The sequence below is a fragment of the Wyeomyia smithii genome, chromosome 2, assembly GCF_029784165.1.
Source record: "Wyeomyia smithii strain HCP4-BCI-WySm-NY-G18 chromosome 2, ASM2978416v1, whole genome shotgun sequence".
In the NCBI taxonomy this organism is placed as follows: Eukaryota; Metazoa; Arthropoda; class Insecta; order Diptera; family Culicidae; genus Wyeomyia; species Wyeomyia smithii.
In genome coordinates, this window is record NC_073695.1 from 180,670,280 (window position 1) to 180,691,227 (window position 20,948).

The 20,948-nt window shown below is 37.5% G+C and overlaps 1 protein-coding gene across 3 annotated transcripts in view; it reads left to right on the plus strand.

Moving 5' to 3' along the window:
- LOC129724450 (kin of IRRE-like protein 1) overlaps window positions 1-20,948 on the plus strand; it is a 907,851-nt gene that overhangs the window by 359,349 nt on the left and 527,554 nt on the right. For all 3 annotated transcript variants that reach the window (XM_055679379.1, XM_055679380.1, XM_055679378.1), the window contains one exon: window positions 20,082-20,808. In XM_055679379.1, coding sequence (XP_055535354.1) covers window positions 20,751-20,808 — 58 coding nt within the window. In that variant the 5' untranslated portion in view covers window positions 20,082-20,750. The remainder of the gene's footprint in view (window positions 1-20,081; window positions 20,809-20,948) is intronic.

Consider the following 20,948-nt stretch of genomic DNA (forward strand, 5'->3'; position numbering starts at 1 on the left):
TGAAAATTTGCAACCCTGGTGCTATTAGATGAAACATATCATATCTACGTGGAATATACGTACAGTCATTATGCCGTAATCGAACTTTTAAAGTATGACACTGTCATATCGTATCATCTGCAACGTAATAATTTGATATTTTAGAGCATTGTGCTGAATATATATTTTGTGGTATGAAAAAATAATGTAATTGAAATTGGATTTCGAATGGCACTCTTTATGACAATTTGAGGTAGAAAACTAGGTCTCATGTAGCATTTCACATAAAAATTAAAAGCGGCGTTTTGAGACAATTTGTAATTTTAGTTTTCATTTATTATTTATTTCAATAATGGAGAGTCCAAATAATCCACTTTGTTGCCGAAGTAGATGCCTGATTACCATTATTCAGTAGGGAATCAGAATGTGAAGAAATGTGATAAAGTTAGGGATTTAGGGATAATCTCAGACTCTAAACTTAATTTCATCGACCACTATAACACTATCATACACAAGGCAAACAACATGTTAGGGTTTATCAAACGCTTCTGCTACAATTTTCAAGACCCGTACACTATCAAAACTTTGTATATTGCCTATGTGAGGTCAATACTGGAATACTGTAGCATTGTGTGGTCTTCTCGTCCTGGCGTACATGAAGAAAGAATAGAATCAGTACAAAAGCAATTTCTACTATATGCTCTTCGTAAGCTAGGTTGGACCTCACAGCGTCTTCCGTCATATGAAGCTCGTTGCATGTTGATTGACATTCAAACATCAAAAGAACGGCGAGAGTACGCAATAGCTTCATTTGTAAGCGAAATCGTTTCGTGGAACGTTGACTCAGCAGTACTACTTTCTAAATTGAACTTTTATGCACCCATTCGACAACTTCGACACCGTAGTTTATTTGCTCTTAACCATCATCGTACGGAATACGCAAAAAATGGACCTATAAATAGTATGATGAATTCTTATAATCAACACTGCGAAGCCATTGACTTGACGATGTCCCTGTATAAACTGAAACAGTATTTCAAGTCCTTGAGGCTGAGGACACAAAATAATTTGTTTTATTTTTGTGTATAGTTTAGAAATTAATGTAACCAGTCTACATATATGATTGACGAAACAAATAAATAAATAAATAAATAAGTAGAGAGAAAAAATACAGATTTAGAGACGTGTTCAAGCTGAATTTTTCGAACTCAAATAGCAACCTGAAGGTCTTATAGACAACCTTTTCAACTATTTTTAATACCGGAAGTCAGAAGTTAATGCAGGGTTGAGATAGGTCGGCTTTCTAAGACTTAGAAGATTTTTCAATGTTTTTATTTTGAACTAACAATTGTAAGAATTTGTTTAAATATTCATAAAATTCCTCTGTTTCGTAGAACTAGATTTCTGGGAATGAAAAAAAAAAAATCTCTCGGGGCACCACTGACGCTGATTTGAAAGTGGATAAGTTGCTGAGCACATGGAATTTCATTCCGCAAACAAAATTAATTGTCATTTCTTTGCTTAATTAAATCATTTGAAGTAGAAAAAAATTGGCCGCCATCTTGGATCTCGCCGCCATCTTGAATTTCATCAGAAAAACGTGTTTTTGAACAAGTTTGCAACCACCGATTTCAAATTTGACATAACCATTGGAAAGCTGAGAAAAAATGCTTTAAGATACATTCAAAACATTAGGTGAGCATTGAAATTAGCTTGTAATTCTGGTCACTTTTCAAAATCGAGCTTCAAACAGTTCAACGCATGACGCGCGGCCAATATCAAATCAACGCAATATGCTAAGTCTGTGGTGTGTGTCTGTGTGTAGTGTATATTAGGGGCCATCCATGTTCCACGTGGACAGATTTTTAAGGATTTTGTTAGCCCCCCACCCTTCCCCTCGCCCACAACTGCTCATATAAATTCTCAATATTTTGTATGGACCGTAGCCATCACACCCCTCCCCCTCCTTAAAGTTGTCCACGTGGAATGTGGACGGCTCTGTGATTTTGGGTCTGTTCACAAATTACGTAAAGCAAAAAATCGTATCTTTGACCCTTTTCACTGCATTCATTGCATTCACAAATAAACGAATTTATTTTATCACTCCCTCACTCCTCCTTGAGTGTAACGTAATTTGTGATCAAGCTTCTCTACGTTTTTTCTGCTAGAACAAAGTTTGGTTCCCTGTACGGAGGATAGTTTTCGCGTGTTTAGTATTTAAACAAATTAATGTTAGATGTTGTCTTTACTACTGTTATATACTGTTGTTGTCATGCATTAAACTACAATCAACAAACTTAGGTATGGTGTACCAAGGTATAGTATGAATCAAGTATATCCCGAGTAATCTGGAGAAGATTTGCGTATGTCAGCGTGAATAAAGTAAAAGTAGAATCATCACTTTTTTGATCCCTAGCTCATTCTTATAAACGAAAAGGGTACGTTTGCTACCCAACGAAATTCAGCCAATTGATTAAAGGCTATCAAAACTATGGTGCGTGGGTGCTACTACTACCTGTGAACTAGGATTACTGACTGTCCACATCATACGCACGCCACAGGCCCAGCATATTGCGTTGATTTGATATTGGCCGCACGTCATGCGTTGAACTGTTTGAAGCTCGATTTTGAAAAGTGGCCTAGACTGACGAGCTAACCTCAATGCTCACCTAATGTTTCGAATGTATCTTAAAGTATTTTTTCTCAGATTTCCAATGGTGATGTCAAATTCAAAATCGGTGGTTGCGAACTTGCTCAAAAACACGTTTTTCTGATGAAATTCAAGATGGCGGCCAATTTTTTTCTACTTCAAATGAAAGCTCTATCATTCCTCTTGAAAACGATGTGTTGGTTGCAGGGGGTTCAATGACAAATTCAAGAGAAATAAATCAATAAAAAGATCAAGAATTGCTCTAAAATCAATTTTCGTAAAAACCGTTTAACCGATTTGTGCTCGAGGGGTCCATCAATATGAACTAACCAAAATGGTTTTCTCATTTTTTCACTATTTTCAATCATTTAAGCACAAAAATATCGTTTTTTAAAGACCTCATGTCACAAGGGGGACGGTTTTAGCGAGAATTGCTCACATATAAATATATGTCATTAAATGTATTACCCACATGGAAACAGAATAGTTTGCTCAAATCAATGCCTCCTAGCTGCTCTCGAGGTACGATGCTGGCTTAACAAGCCAGTTATCGTTTAGGGTCGTAGCACTACCCGGGCAGCAGAGCATAACAAAATCATAACTCATAAATAACATATTTAGCTATGAGTGTTCAATAACTTGAAAATATCTGAATCGGTCATTTTTGTGATATTTAATGCAAATTATTGGTTTGTTATTGAAATATCAAGTTTTGCTATTCATATAGTCTTGGAGGAACAATATTTTGGTATTATTTTTTGTCATTTTACCAACTATGTAAACCATATTGAGATCAAAATGAGGTGTATTTCCAATATCTGGTTGTGATATTAAAATGATATTTTCTCCTGCTCGTGTAGCCCTGCAACTGTTCTGTTTAGTATTAGTTGGGTTCAAAGTCTGTGTCCATTGAACAGAAAGGTCATGCTTCGACAGCGCAATGTTGATACCTAAGCTTTGCTTTTAGGTATTTAGGTTTTGATTTTGGGCAGGCAAAACTTGTAATATTAGTTGTTCATATTAATTCTTACAAAAACTTTCGTCATTGGTTTCAGAAAGTTCGTTCCACTCCTTATAATTTGAACGTCACACAAAATTCATGAAACCAGTCGATTTGCTCGATGGACTTCTAGAAGAAAACTGCTCTGTTCGTTTATTATGGGTATGACTTAATTTAATAACGCTTTATGAGGCTCCTTGAGGGCAGCGACCGCTAGCAGTCGACAATCCTGTTGAGGAATGTCTATTCACGGCGAAGAAAGGTGCAGCCTACGGCCTCACATAGACTCGTGAGTTCACGACCATAATGGAGAGGCAGCTCGTAGCAATGTGCGACACGGAACCTTATAATGCAAGCATAAATCAGCCCAGCAGGTTATCGTTTCGCCGCAAGTTTTACTCGCTTCTTGGCAAGTCAAGATTTTCTATTTCTGAACTCCCCTCGGAGAATGACCACAGGCGATGAGATCTACTGATGAAAGCGAACATTCTTTTGCCCATGCACACGTTCTTGGAAGTTCCCATTCACCGGGAAAGGGGACCTTTTTCTTATTCAGAACCCCGTCACGAAGGGGGACGGAACTGCTCTTCTATTATGGAGGCATATACTTACTGTATTTAATAAACTGTAGGCATTTTTAATAAAAAAAAAGCTCGGTCCTGTCGGAAAATGTCATTACTGTGGCTAGAGCTTTGAGGAATAAGAAAACAGTGTTAGTCCATTTTTATTGGTTGTGCAGCAGAAAACCAGAACAACAATGGTGTACACATAAGAATTACTACGAATTACTTTTCTAGATATAATATATTTTATAAAACTGTTAATTGAATTCCTAACTAAATCAAATGCTATTTTTCACAACCATCAAACACAAAGATAACCGTCGCTCTAGCTTACTTTCTGTTCGCTCCATGAAATTGAGTCACAAGTCTGCTTTTGATTTTAAAAAGGACTACGATTCGGATGGAATAATGCATGATGTTGTAAAATTGTATGAATACTTAACATATATAATTTGATCGTAAAATTATTATTCTCGCTGTTTTTAGACTACGTTGTTTACAATTTGGCACAATTTTAATCTATTTCCAACGATAGTTACTTGAAATATTCATTGTGAAGGAGTAAAAGTGAACAATCCAATAAATAATGATTCAGTCTATTGCCTCACTGAATTGAATGAAATGTTAGTCCGTTACTAAACAACTATCAGTTTTACAATTGAACTCAAGATAGATTTTCCTAACTATTCCCGCTTCTGATGTCCTTTGCACGTGTCGCTGAGAATTGAAATCTGATTCAATTACAAACCTAACTCAAACCCACCCAGCAGGCAAACAATCCTCCACCTTTGGGTTTCGAATGTCAACTTGTGAGTTGAGAGTTGAGTGGAATTTTTCTTCGTTTCGAACGAGTTTTTTTTTGCGCTCGCTGGAGCTCGCAACTTATGGTAGCGATAATGCAAAAAAAAACCGACAGCGCCAGAGGCGCCCCAACGACGACGACGGCCCAGAGGAAAAGTATGAAACGGAAGGGACTTAGGTTGACCTGAAAAATGAGGGAAAGTTCCTTCCGTTTTGTCTGTCTGCAATCTGTGCTCGGATAGTTGTTTGAAGAGCAGTCTTCTTTTTCCTCAGCAATCAGGACAGAAAGTTTATTTGGTTTGAATTGGGAGTAAAATGCCAATTTTTAGCAAAACAATTTTTTCTGGCTTCAATCTGGTATGAGCTAACAGCGAAATGGAAAAAGTCGGATGTCGGGTTGACAAACATGGCATAACTTTCTGCAGAAAGGAATAATATTTGCTGCTTTACAGCTGTATAAAGATACGGGATATATTGAATAATTTTGTGTTCAGCAAAGAAAAACGTTAGCCGTTCATGGTTCATCCATCTCATCTTTGTTGGTAATTTTTTTCACAAATAACACAAGTGGTGCATCGTCACGATGAATAAAGACCGAATGTGGCTGTTTTTTCCTGATTCCATCCTTCAAGCGCTCCAATAACTTCACTTCACTTTTGATCGCATGCGCATCTCAAAAAAAAAACGATGTCATAATCTTGCTGGTGGATGAAACTCCTTTCTTCTGGATTTCTGAAATAACTCTGGCATTTACAATTGAAGTCCTAAAACCAGTGATATCAATCAATATGATTTGACCACGTAGTCTCCACATATACCGGAGCAGAGCGACCTGAGATACTTTTAGATCACACAACATGCACACTTCGGATTTCTGTGGGAAGTCTAATGTGATTTCCATGCACATTGTTAGATCCTTCTACTACCTTCTGATTCTATCTGAAACCTATCACACACCGGGTCAGCATACCTTCCAAGCAATCTATTCTAATATGCTGGGTCAAATGGTTGAGTGCTAAAACCATTTTACTGTAGCGATTAATATATTCCGGAGGTTGTTCCATTAGAATTGTTCGCAAATTGATTTCTGTTTTTGGTCGAAATTTTCACCCGGATGAAAACAGTGCCGCTCATATGAAATCTCTTTACCAGGCTACGAGCAGCAGAAAGTAACCGCTTCACCCAAGAGGATAGCGCATCCTTGCCAACTCATTAGGCCCGGCTGAGTCGGCGAAAAATCGTCCCAGTTCCTTTTTATCTTTCGCAAGCGTAGCGTGAAAGCCGAGAGACCGAATCCCCATACTGCAAAAAAAAGTTCGTCTCATTCACATACATGTACAAGCCACAGTGCACAGCCAAAGAAGCTTCCGATTATCGCTGAACAAAAGCACTTGGATTTTACTTTCCACTTCCGGCTTTTTCATTTAATTGTTTTCCTTCGCAGGATATTGCAATCGTACGGATGGGTGGGAAAGGAAAAACTTTCTCGAGTTGTTTGCTCCACCTTCCGTTGGCGGATGCACAGCCTTGGCTGTGGCCCTGAAATCCCCGGACGTAAGCAACTTCGAATAGATCCACTTTTGTCGTGTGCGGAATTCCTTTGCAACAATTTTTCGTTTATCTGCAAATTGCTCATCGGTATTTGAGATTTGACTCCCGGCAGTGCACCCGGTGATCAGAATCGGAAGCCAAACTTGTTGGAATGTGCCATTCAGATAATTGCTCTTTCACCGCTCTGCATTTTTTTGCACTGCATGATCCAAATTTCAATCACAACTATTTAATTATTTTATTTGTTCCCGAATTGGAAAACAATAATAATTACATTTTTTATATGTGCCTTCCACTGAGCATGACAGTTAATTTTCGGTTTGAAAGACAAAAGGTAATTTCAACATTCCGGCTGTAGGAATCAGGCGAAGGTTGATGGAATGGGAATGAAATACCGTTCTCAATGGTTATCCGAAATAGCTCTGTCGGTTAACCTTTCTGAAGTGTACATTGATATGAAGTTGGCTTTCACCACTCTGGCACGGAAGTGAGAAATAGAGCTTCAGCTTTCGGGACTGAGCATCATTAGGCAATAATTGAGAGAAATATGCCATCATCACTTTTCTGGCTTATTTCTGGTTATTTAACAAAATTTTGACATTAACCTTCGTGTTCCGGAGTGGGAGCTAATGGATGTTTTAAAGAAGAGAGGGCAATGGCTAAATCTGTGCCCGTCGGGTAGGAAAAATAATCAAATTGAGTGGAAATCATTATTATCTACTTTTCTATCCTATGATTCAGAGATAAATTAGTGAACATGTTGATTTACGGTAAAAGCGAGAAAAATAATTTGCCTGGGCACGGAAAGGATTTCTGGGAACATCTTTTTTGAATCGGATCTGCTGCAATGAAATTTTAAACCTCGGACTAAGTAAGTTGATTGATCCATATAATTCTCGGTACTTGGAGTCGTACGGTACATCATCGGTCTACTGGTAAGGTTGTATTCATGCTTTGTATTTCATGATTGCCGGTTTTTCTCAACGCTTGCATTCATTCGAAACAGGAAACGCACCCCAATAGATTTTATTACCTACCTTTTACTTTCTCGTCAACCTTAGCCGTGCTTTTGTTATTTTCAATGATGTGTGAAATTTAATGGAGCTGCAGTGCAGCACAGGGCAGAACTTTAGAAATTTGAAATAATGGCTTGTTATAGTTTTATTCATTTGGTCTAATAGAGAACTAAATTGAAACAAATGATAAGTATTTTTATTTAATAGTATCCCCTGGCGATTTTTAATCCTGGTTACGCCAAAGATTGCTAACTATTTGGGTGCCAATCTCTTATATGGGAAGAAAGTAACCAGTTGAAGAAAAAACCCTACACAAAATGTTCATCCATCCGAAAAAACACCCTATGCAAAATTCGATCGGACGAAAACGGGGTGGCGCAAAGCGATCTAAGTTTGACCTTGAAAAATTTGAAAAATCACCAAAATCGAGGATTTTTTCTTCAGATTATACCAGATGTGGCCGTTTCATGCATTTTGGAGCCATCTGGGACCAGAAAAAATATCTCGAAAACGGAATTTCATGCACCCCACTCCGTTGGATTAATTTTTGGATTTTTAAAGGTCAAAATTCAATCGCTTTGCGCCACCCCATTTTAAGCCCGATTGAGCTGAAATTTGCAGGTGAACATTTTCTGTAGGGTTTCTCAAAATGATCATTTTCATTGGCATCCTACTAACTATCTGATGAATTTAAAGAAATCAACTACATATCAATCTGTAGTTTAAAATTTTTGTTAATTCTCAGCGCATTTTTAACTACTATTTCCTGCTGAGATCGGTAAGTACATGGCAAATAATAAATTTTGAACCGAAATATATCAGTTACAGCTGCTTGAAAATATAAATTTCAGGATGAAAATATTAATGTGTAAAATTTTCCCCGGCATTCGAGGGTTAACTTTGACAGGCGCGAGAAGTTTGTAAAAGTATTCATTATCTAGTGCTGAAAAATCCGTATCTTTTTATCATGAACTTTTAGTTGGTCAATTTCCTCCTATTATGCAGTTCCTTTTACTGTGTAATACAATCATATTAACTCAAGTTTAATTGTGACCAACTAACTTTGCAAAGCAAACTTTGTCCCACCCATTTTGATCTCTTTATTTGTATAATTTTAAACATCAAAAATTTATGTTACTTTGCGAATTGTAAATTGCAAATCTTTGACGGATTTGATATTGGATAAGTTCAAACTCAAAAGGCAAATCTTTTGAATTATTGGTTTTATCGGAACGAAAAGATTTGCGCCCTTAACCTTGTCTCGAAGTACCGTTACTTGTAATAAAATAGTTTTTAGATGGCTTACGTCCAATCTAAATATCTAAATATTTATATTGATAATACTAAAATAACTCTCTGGTATTCAGTAATTTTGAGCAGTTTTCCAGCAACCGGAAGTCATCATCTCGGGTCCTAAAGTGGCATGTAGAATTCATTCTGGTTCCGAAGATACCCATATTAGGGGGTAGTAGGAGTGTCAAATCATCATTGAAACATTTCTTGAATTTATACACCATCATAATATATCACAATATATCATAATATATCATAATATTATGTCACAATTATTCATCTCGATTCATGCAGAATTTTGTATTCCTTCTGTATGGGAGTTTTCCTTCCAAGTAACCTTTCCTGGCTCCTAAAACTAATATACACGAAACTTCACGCGGTTCACTCATTTCCGAGTCTATGGGCATCAGACAGACAAACAAAAAAGAGCGTTTCATTTTTTTCGTATAGATTCTATTTTGTGCAGCTCGTTTTTCTCTCTGAATTCAATGAATTCAAATTAATTTTATAATTTTGATAAATTTCTCTAGAGCAGAATCGCCCTCTTATAAATCTTATAAATAATAAATCGTATAATTCAATACATCTATGTAAGTTGCTGGAGAACCACAAAAAAAAAAAACACAATAATGCGTACTTTCATGAAATACTGAAATTTTCAAAACTTGATAGTTAAATATCTCATAAAACAGGTGCATGCAGAATTAAAGTCACTATAATTAAATAATGAAATTAAAGTGCATGACGAAAGCTAGTCACCAGGAGATTTATAATTGGAAATTACTATTGATTCATTGAAATTGGATTATTCTCAAAAAAATTTTTTTTTTATTCTCGCTCATTTTCCGTCGATCTAATTCCGCCACTGTGCCAATCACGACGCCTCTCAAAATTTTTTAAATTGGAAAAAAAATTATTGAAACTTAAATTTTTATCACCCTACATACTAATATCATAGCTTACTGCAGAAAGCAGCCAGTTACTCTTCGGGTTGTGTAAATAATATTTTGCCCGGCGAAACCCTTACTGGGCGGCAAAGTACCTCTAACGGACTTTCGGCATTTTGTTAGAACACTCAAGAAAAAAAGAAGTAGAAGGTTTTATCTGACACACTATATGTCATAAATCGAAATTCATCCTGTAGAGTAGAGAACAGATAGTGTGATAACACTCGAGCTATCACCACCGTATATTGAAGCACTTTTCTTCAAGCTTGTGAGCGTTTCTGTATTTTGGCTATAACGGTATATATTATAGAAAGGAGAAAATTAAGTCTCCAATTTTCTATCCCATTTGTTCTGTAAAGGACAGTGTGCCAGCGCTCGAGCTATTACCATCATAAAAAAAAAAGAATATTTCTTCAAGTTCGTGTTAAATTGAGGTATACCTACCACTATGTGTATAACCAGACAATTCATTAACCTTTAATTGTAGAGTTGTTTGTCCTGAGAAGGACTGTGCTTGTATTGGAACGATAACTTTAGTAGCTAATGAGCACTTTTTCTGCTGTTTTCATACAGCCACCATCCACTTTGCCTATTCTACAGTCGGATGCTGTCTTCTGACACACAAGAATTAAATTGAAAAAATCTTACAGAATCCAATCCGGTTGCCATTCGCATCTCATTTCCTCTGAATCACCACGATCCCCTATCATTGTTGCCATTAAAAACTAACGCTAACTTTTTTCCCAATTGAAATGTTGATGGGGGGACTTAGTCTCAAGATTCTTTCCACGCATGAAAGCAGTACATGCGTTCAATTCTAACCTGACTTGTGAAGCAGAAGCATTGCATATGAAGCACATATAACTATACACCTTTTCCAAGTTCCGTCAGTCTCGCTTCTGCGTTTACGATGTTGCACATGAAGCATATACTACTGTACACTCTTTCAAGTTTCGTCATTTTCGTTTCTGCGGTTTTCGAAGCTGGTCTTTGCTTCGTAAAGCAGACGCAATAATGACGGAGCTTTAAATACTTGTGCAGTTGTAACGTTTGCGGTAAAAATATGAACTTTTTTCAGATGGTGATGAAAAAAAAAACTAAGACAGATAATTGAGTTGGATAAATCTCCCATTAATGGTAATTATATTATCTTATTTGCAAAAAATTCTACGCCTTTGCGAGCGGCCTTCCGGCAGTTAACCGGAACATTCGCCATGGCGGACAAAAACATGCGTGTAGGCATGTTTTTAAGCTGTTTCTTCATTTTTTATTATTTGCTCCTCCGTTTTCGCGACAAAATTGTTGGAATAGACTTTGCGCTTTAAGTTTGCCTAGAAATTCTTGATGGGACGCAGCTGGGGGACGTTGGGCGGATTCGCCGATTTCGATACAACATCGATATTCAGCCGCTCCATCTCCTCCAACGATCGCTCCGAGTAGTGGGCCGATGCTAAATCTGGCCAGAACACCGTGTCTTCGCCCTTATGGTATTTCTTAATGAACGACGCAATTTCTGGCAGGCACTTCGTACTAGAAATATCCCCGTTTTCGGCCAGCCCGGAGTGAAAGAAAAACGGCTTTGACATCCCCTTCTCGCTGATTGTCAGCCACAGTAGCACCTTCTTGGGGAACTTGTTGTGTAAAAAAAATTCACCTCGGAGCTCATTTCCTACATGGGAGAAGTGAAATACGAAGTACCCTGCCAGTCGTTGCCATCTTGGGTGAGATAGGTCTCGTCGTCCATCACTACTGCCACGTCGCGATTCGCCGGAAAAATTGACTTCACCATCTTATTCAACCGCTGTCACTGCGGCATTGCTTGCAGCTCCGAGACCAGTGGACGGGACTGCCGCTTCCTGGCATGTATGTTCATGTTCTCTAGATACTTTTTCACTGTTTTACTGCATGTACCAACCTCCCGGTCAAGTGCACGCAACGATTCAGCCACTTTTCCCTCGGTCTTCCTCTTCAGCATCCTTTGAAGCTTCTTGTCGCATACCCGGCACGATTTCCGTTCTTGACGCGGCGGGGTACCGTTCTTTGAACGCGAACACTTCTGAACGGAGTAGCTTCAATTTTTTCGCCATCACAGTTAGAGTTTGACTGATAGAGCTGTCAATTTTTTTTGCTAACTCATGGGTTACTAGGATTGATAATGCATGAGTAGTTTCGTCAGTGCGATTAAAAGTAAGCTAGGGAAATTCCAACCCCACATGTTAGGGGCCATACACATACCACGTGGACAGATTTTAAACGATTTTGACCCCCCCCCTGTGGACAACTGCTCATATAAATTCTAAAAAAATTGTATGGACCTCCCCCCCTCCTCCCCCAAGCTGTCCACGTGGTATGTGGATGGCCCCTACTTTTTTAACCCGTAAAGACCCGGGCGGAACTCGTTTTTTGAAAATGCTCGTTCTCAGCACTGGAACGGCCGATTTGGGAAAACTTGAACTTTTATTCAAGGGGAATAGTTGCTCTAAGTTTTGGTAAAGGTGCCACCCCTCTGGACCCCTCCCTGTTTTTGTGAGACGCAAACAGATTGAGCAAACACTGGTTATTTTCGTACGTATCAATTGCTCCATGTATCAAATCATGTCAGGTGGATGAAATATGGTATGTAAGAGTAAATTTTGGAGTTTTCAAATTATTTCAGTACAAAATCACAAAGCTACGTATTTTTATAAAAATTCAAACAACAAAACCGTTCTTCAGTTTCTAAGCTCTACATTTTTGTGGTAGGGTCTCCTGAATCCATACGTGAAGAAATATTTATTTTAGCATGCAAACTTTTTGAGAAAAACCAGTTTAAATTCACCAAAGTACGTATTTTCATGGAAACCTAATTTTCCAGTCTCCCACGGTAGGTTTCAACTTAGCTCTTCAATTTTCAAGCTCTATATTTTTAGAGTAACGTCTTCTGAATCCAAAGATGCTGAAAGATTCATTCTAGCATGAACAGATTTAGAGAAAAACGAGTTCGAATTCACTAAAGTACGAGTTCTTATGGAAACTTGATTTTCTCTAAATCTGTGCATGCTATAATAAATCTTTCAGCATCTTTGGATTCAGAAGACGTTACTCTAAAAATATAGAGCTTGAAAATTGAAGAGCTATGTTGAAACCTACCGTGGGAGACTGAGAAAATTAGGTTTTCATGAAAATACGTACTTTGGTGAATTTAAACTGGTTTTTCTCAAAATGTTTGCATGCTAAAATAAATATTCCATCACGTATGGATTCAGGAGACCCTACCACAAAAATTTAGAGCTTAAAATTTGAAGAACGGTTTTGTTGTTTGAATTTTTATAAAAATACGTAGCTTTGTGATTTTGTACTGGAATAATTTGAAAACTCCAAAATTCACTCTTACATACCATATTTCGTCCACCTGACATGATTTGATACATGGAGCAATTGATACGTATGAAAATTACCAGTGTTTGCTCAATCTGTTTGAAAAATTAGAAAAAAATACAGACATATTTGCGTCTCACAAAAACGGGGAGGGGTCCAGAGGGGTGGCACCTTTACCAAGACTTTGAGCAACTATTCCCCTTGAATAAAAGTCCAAGTTTTTCCAAATCGGCCGTTCCAGTGCTGAGAACGAGCATTGTCAAAAAACAAGCTCCGTCCCGGGTCTTTACGGGTTAAGTGAAAATTTGTCTTACATTTCTCCGTACAAATCTCTTTATCAAAAGTTTTGGAAAGAAAACCAATTTTCAACAAAAAAATAATGTGTAGGGAAAATTCAACACTTGATTGATTTAATAATATTTTAATGTTTATTTTTCAATTTTCTCAAATTAAATTCAAAGAGCGGGGGCCTAGTGTGGTTGGTAACGTCTCCGCCAACCACGCTCGACGCCTGGGTTCGAATCCCACTGCCGACAGAGGTGTCGATGGTTGTGAGGTGGCGTGATCCACTCACAACCAACCCAACTGGTCTAGATTCAATCCTAGCCGACACCGGGAGATTTTCTGAGGCGAAAAATCTCTGGGATCACGCCTTCCATCGCATGAGGAAATAAAGCCGTTGGCGCCGGTCCGTTAATAAACGGGTCGTGAGTTAGGGACCTGGGTGTGGAGTCGCCTCCCTGGGCGTCGGTGATTGGCCACAACAGTGGCGGAACTAGACCGACAGAAAATTAGCGAGAATAAAAAAAAATTAAATTCAAAATTTCTCAATAACGGATGCATTGAAGTAAGTTATTTCGAGTTTTCCGATTTAAAATGACTGTTTAAAACTAGACACTTTTTTAAACATGATGGCTTTCTGAATTTGCTTTCGGCTTAAATAGATCAGCAGCAATCGTTTCGATTGGCCGGTTAGGGGCTTCGGCCTTCTTCTCTCTGAAAAAGCTTTGCTTTATTTTGATAATAACACAAGGATACCCCCATAGTTCTACGATTTTTTTTTTGCTTAAGATTTGCTTGATATAAAATATGTATAGTATAATGTTCGTTAGTTCTATTTTACCGTGCATGTTTGTGTATGAATGACAGCGCAATTTCATTCATTTTTTAGTCTATTAATTCTACAAAAATTGCAGGCTATTGCAACATGAGGAGAAGATTTGGATTGCGAATTGATTGAAGAAGAGGAACTAATAATTTATAATTTCCTTTTCCTTTCAGTTTAAATTTTTTTTCAGTAAAATCGTTCTATTTTTTTCTTTACGAATTTCTCAATTTATTTTCAATCAATTTCAATGATAACCAAAGAAGGGGGAGGGGGGTATAAAAACGTGACGTAGTTGAGGGGTGGGGGCCAAGAAAGTTGTGACAGTTTGTGACAAGGGGAAGGAGGGGAGGTAATTTTTCCCAAATTTTGCGTGACATCATTGTTGGATGGTCCCTCAAAATTATGGCGTTATATGTTTTGAATGCTTATAACTTGGTAAGCTGCAATAATCGATTGGAAAATTGGTTCATCCAATTAGAGCTGAAAACAAAGCCAAATACCATCCAATATGTTTTTTGACGTAGGACTACGATTAACCCTACTATATTGAGATACATTCTGCGGAAATTAAAACCAAGGTTTAACGTTGGAATGAAAGATTTCAAACGGTAATACTGATGTAACCACAGGATGGATCACAATAATCAATATGTCATTGGATTGATAAAATGATGGACAATTTTGTGTTTCCTCAGTTATCGTTATCACTTCATTGTTAAACAGTGAAAATTTTTTAAAAGTTTCAAGGTCGAATTTTCACGAATAATGTACCAATCACTTGCAAGCACGCCTAGCACACACTTCATGAGTAGACACCAACTGCCTGCTGTGATATCCTGTACAGCAGTGGCAGAATAAAATTTACAGAATCTCCCCGTCCCAATAGGTCAACTAACGTTTGATTCTATGAGCCTAGAGTATTTTGATGTCTTGAAGGTGAAGCTTTTTCGGTAAGTTCGTAATCACCTCCACTATCAGACAGCTTTACGTTCTGCTGTTAGAATGTTATCAAAACTAATGTCTTGAAGGAAAACATGCTGGCACAGGCAACAGTACTGCACAGAGTAATGTATGAATAGAGCGCTGGTCACTCGTCATATGTCAGTGCAGAAGAACTCGATATTCCATCCTAATAATTGAAGGCTGCTTTGATCATGATCATTATATTACCGGAACATGTTCCGATCATTTCTCAGGAACCGCTTTAACGATTCCTTTTGAAGAAGTTGAGCCTAAATTGGTTAAAAAAAATGGAGAAAACTAGAAAAATGTGATTAAACATAATCGCTCGTTTTTGGCACATGTGTGTCAAAATTTAAACGAGCTCAAATCAAACAGAGCCAAAAAAGGAAATATTCAATTATTGTAGTCCTACGCCAACTATGCGGTCGTGTCTTAGATACCACCCTCTTACTTTTTTTTCGGAACCGGGATGATATCCAGTGATCGTTTTTCGGTATGTGGAAACAACATGAAATGAAAGAATATCACTCAATATGAATATCTTAAAAGACCAAATAATTACCTGAGGCATGAAGTCAGAAGCCATTTTGAATTTCGAGATGGTGATTTCCGGTTTCCTGAAAATCCCAAAAATGACCAAGCACCATTTTCGTAATCGGAATCGAGGTGATACCCAAAAACTAAAACAACTCCAAACACAGAGGTCGAAAGTCGACTCCAGATGACAATTTGAAATTCAAGATGGCGATTTTCAGTTTTCGGAAATGGCTTAATACAACCCAATTTGAGTATTTCTACAAATCGCTACATCCGTTTTCTGAAAAATGGCCACATACAATCTAATATGAGTATTTCCGGAGTCGAGATGATATTCAGAGACTATTAATCGACCCGGATTTGTTTTGAACGCTTTCAGGGCCAACAAAGAGTTATTTTATTCAAGTTGGATTAAAGTTAATGACATATCTTAACATTTGGTTACAGTTCTATTGTATTTTTATCTTATTCAAAAAATAATTGAGAAAGAGAAGTTTGCTGTTCCTAGTAAATGTCCTCAAATAATTAACTTAATAACAAAATAATAATTCCGACTCGACTAGGAGCACCAAAACTCACTGAAATGGTATTGAAACTACAATTTCTCCGTTGTCGCCAGTTTCAGCTTCTGGGTATTTTTTTTTACTTTTGTCGACCAGTTATCAACACAGCTTTACCCTAGAGCTCAACCTGGAATTGAATTTAGCTCGAAAGTGCGCAAAGTCTTTAGAGACTTCTAAGAAGTTTTCCCGTAGAACGTAGAGGCGACGAACCCGGCAAGTAATTACTTTGCGGCTTTTTTCGGACTTTCGAGCTTAAGAAATTGGTTTAAAGAGGTTAAAAAGCTACAATCTATCATTATTTCTAATTAGAACTCTGGGCAAATCCTGTGTAAACCAGTGTTATTATTGTGATTTCTGAAAAAGAAATTCATGTTTGATCTTTTTCCGTTAGCAATCTTCGGGAAGCACTTGCGACGATTGTTTCCGATTTGCTAATGGATCTGTGAAGCGGAGTTAGATGTTAGCAAAAGAAATGTTTCGAATTTTCTACCATTATAGCATGTATTACGAAATTATGTCACAAATTGAATTTTATTACAGTCATACCTCGATATAAGGCAACCTCGATATAAGGCAACTTCGATATAACGTAACTCGATGTAGCGTAACTTTTTGAGATGTATTGAAATTGAAAATAATTGATACAGCAACCAATTTTTGGGTATAAATTGCTTCAAAAAAATGTTTGTAGTAAATTTTGAAACAATGAAACCAATATGAAAATTGTCCTAAATCGGCATAAGAATGGTTTAGGTTATGGCAAATAGGTTTTCTCACATCTGTGAGTAACCATAAACATTCTTGCATAAATTTATTTCACTCACTCATGTTCTAACCTAAGATGTTGCAGAAAGTTTTTCTTACAATAATCTCTGTTACTTGCATTGTAGCATCCGAGAGTGACCGCAAGTGATAAGTTCAATGTAATCTTCCTCTTTTTAGTAATTCTTTGGATGATAGACGCAAAGATTACAATAATATGTTTCTTTCCATAGCTTTTTTTCAATGAATAAAATAACTCTCTAGAAATAAAGTAACGGTCTTGAAAAAAATCAAAATGGCATCTGGGGTTTACTTTTCGCCTTTGTGCATCTTTTTGATCACGGAAATATCCATATTAGGTGGTATTTGGTCATATCTTGTAGCCAAAAGTCACCACCATGTTGTCAAAAATTACGTCTGGAGTCAATTTCCGGCTTCTGGTATCATTATAGCTCCGGAGTTAAACATACAGAATGGTATTCTGCCACTTTATGCTGTCAACCAGAAACCGGTTGTCGCCGTCTGGAATTTGCAACTGGCATCCTAAGTCAATTTTCTGGCTCTGGCAATCATTCGGACTCCGGCAATAATCGTATTGGGTGGTATTCAGCCGTTTTATGCTGTTTACGAGAAACCGCAAGCCGCCATATTGGAATTAAAAAAGTGTCTAAAGTTTATTTCTTGCCTGTAGATATCATATAGGTTCCAAAAATACTACACCGGATGGTAATTGAATATGTTGTCAGCTCTTATTGGTCGAAATTTGCGTTCAAAGTTGAGTATGTCGATTTAAATGCAGAAAATCTTGTTTTCTGCCAACATTCTCATCAGAAATAACCTGTCGTAACGAGTTTATACACTCAGCTAGATCAAACAAACAAATTCAGGCCAATATTCTAGGCTTAGGTAGAATCTACAACGTGTTTCAGAGGTTACTTCTGATGGAAATCTAACTGACGCCGGTACACTGGCAGTGTTGGCAGAAAAAATTATTTGCAACATAAATTTCGACATACTCAACTTTGAACAGCTCCAGTATTTTTTGGGACACCCTAGCTCTTTAGTGTCTTTGGCCAAGTTGTTAGGCATCAAAAAACCTACCATTTGAAGTCATGAAACCTATGATTTGAGCCATTTTGAGCTCTTTAGAAGGGAAAATGCAAAAACGTTGATTTTTCCATACAAATCTCCATATAAATTTGAAATGCAATGCGTCAAGCGGAGACTAAACCAATCGACTTCCGATAAATTTAGGGTTGTTTGGGGCTCCAAATAGAACAAAAAAAAACTTGGTTCTGGCTTTCTGCTACCAAGTTTCGTTTTTTCCATATAACGATTCCCCACCCTAGTGCGTATCAAAGTCTCGTGCATCCCAAATCACCGTCAGCAACCAAAACAGCCAATAGCGAGCCTTGTTCCAACAGAATTTACTGACGCTGGTGCCAATAACGTGGAACTGAATGCATATGAATAAAACCGTCGTTGAATGCAAAATCTTTTGAACGAACCCAATGTCTTTTTATTTGTTATTGATTCGATGATATTTTTGAATGACTGGATTCATAAAAGTGAATCGAGCAGTTCATATTTGCATTAACCTAGTCAATACCAAGATCATCAGTATTGATTACTTTTTGCGCTGTTTTAACGATAGCAGCATTCTGAAAAATATTACCAATACCAGTACAAATCGTTTTGACAATATTAGCACCGGTTAATACTTCAAAAGTGTTAAGATTTGGAGCCGTCCCATCCCATACATTGAACATTCGCTAAAGCACCAAATGCGTTATGAATAACACACATCCGTTGTACTGGTTACAAAACAGTACAAAAGATGCTTTAAATTGTCATAATATTGATGTGGTTCCGCATAGTCCAACTTTTGCGTGTACAACAATTGAAATCCTAAAATACAATTTTCCGTATTCAGGTGCACGCCTAGCCAACTTACCTATTGATTGCAACACAAAGGATCAACATAAGGAATCTGTTGAACGAATTACAAGCGTGTGAAACTCGACAACAAATGTTTGAAAGAAATCAAGAATAAAGAATTCAATTGTTCCGATCTTAAATTTTCATCCTACACTTCTTCTCAGAAGCCACTCCAACGACGTAATTCTGTATCAATAAAAGAAGAACTCTACCTGAGTGCCGTTTTATCATTTTTTTGAATAAAATAGTCAGATAGAAACGTAATAAAAATTTTACAATGAACTTCATGACTTTAGCTTTTTCGTATAATTTAAATACTTCCTATCGCATCTATTTTTACTCGTATTGTACAGTTGTTCTTCAACTTTCAAGTCGAAAGCTAGTTTTTTCTCTTCCATCTTAAGGGGGGATGGGGAGTAAACCTTTGAAATCAATGAAGAATTACAACATCCGGTAAATGGCAAAATTCATATCTTCGAATAAATGTCAATCTACCTAACCTAAAACCCTTATGCTTTGAATAGGTTGATAAACGTCAAAAAATTAACGATTGGGATGCTATAGTTTAAAGTAATATGCACAAAACATGTGTGAACTTGAAGTTTGAAACGCAGATTCCACGAAACAAAGCCTCCTCGTTCAGGCGGTAATCGTTGAATTCACTAAATCAACAAGAAATTTAATTCAAATATAGTCGCTTGAATTAGGTCAATCATGCAGAAAATATTTCGACAAACAATGAGCGGTCCATCAAACCAGCCGGTCCGATAAAGGAAAACGAATATCCGTTACCATTACCGTCCCTTTCGTACGCAGTCTGTCGATTCGATCCACTCCGTGTCACCCGAGAAAGCTCTGGCGTGAAGTGGTTCCTCGCGACGCTGACAGGAAAGCAGATGGATGCCGGTATAATTTCGGTTCTCATTCGCCCCTTGTTATTATCTATTCCTCATCATTTCAAATGGAATCGAATTTGAATAAATAAAATTCAGAATGAAAATTCCACTGTTTATCTTATTGACTTTTTCCCGTTGTTCTTTTCCTGTTTTGCAGATATTAGCCATCTGAAGCTTCTTCCGGAAAACGGAAAAAGCTCAACAGACTGAAGTTCATCGTGCTCAGCCGGGGAAACGCGAAAGCCGGTGGAAACTCAATCACGTGGAAGAATAACATAACTGATCCTGTGGCTTCCCGGGCCTGCTGATAGAGAAATCGATTTGAAACCATCCGTGAAACACGAACCAATAGGAAATTATTCCGTGCCAACGGCGGAAGCGGGTTCGAAAAGAGCTGAAGCAGGATGTTCCGGGGTAAATAAACACAAACAATGTGTGAAAAGTTTCGATTTTGAAATCGGTTAGTGAGTAGGCACTCCGTTTCATTGCATTTTGATGAAAATTTTCTGGTCACTGGAGGAGAGTATACAGTGGGAAATACATAATGAATTTCGAACAATTTTACGCCGAAAGCAGGAGATAACCGCAAAGCCTCCGGTGGATTAGGTAGAGTATATTTAGCTTGGGTGCGTGCATCGAATAGTGTGTGATAATAGTGTAGAGTTGCATAATATGCTAATTCGCTTCGTTGAGCATAATGAAATTTGTGACATATTAGGCGATAATTTGCCTCGTTTGCTTGTCGTGTAGCGTAAAGTGAGACACATTAATTTTCTAGCAACGGCTGCGTAAACGACAACTGGAAAAACTAAATAAACCCCCAGAAATGAGGAATCGAATACGGTTGACCATGGACATTTGGGTGTTTATCATCTACATCATAGGTGAGTAAATGTATGCTTCCGGGTTATTCCCAGCAGTGCAACCGCGAATGACACACACTCTATAGTATTAACACAGATGCTGACCAAAACCAGCAAATTAAACATTTAAAAAAATTTTCGATTGTGAGCTTACTCGGAGA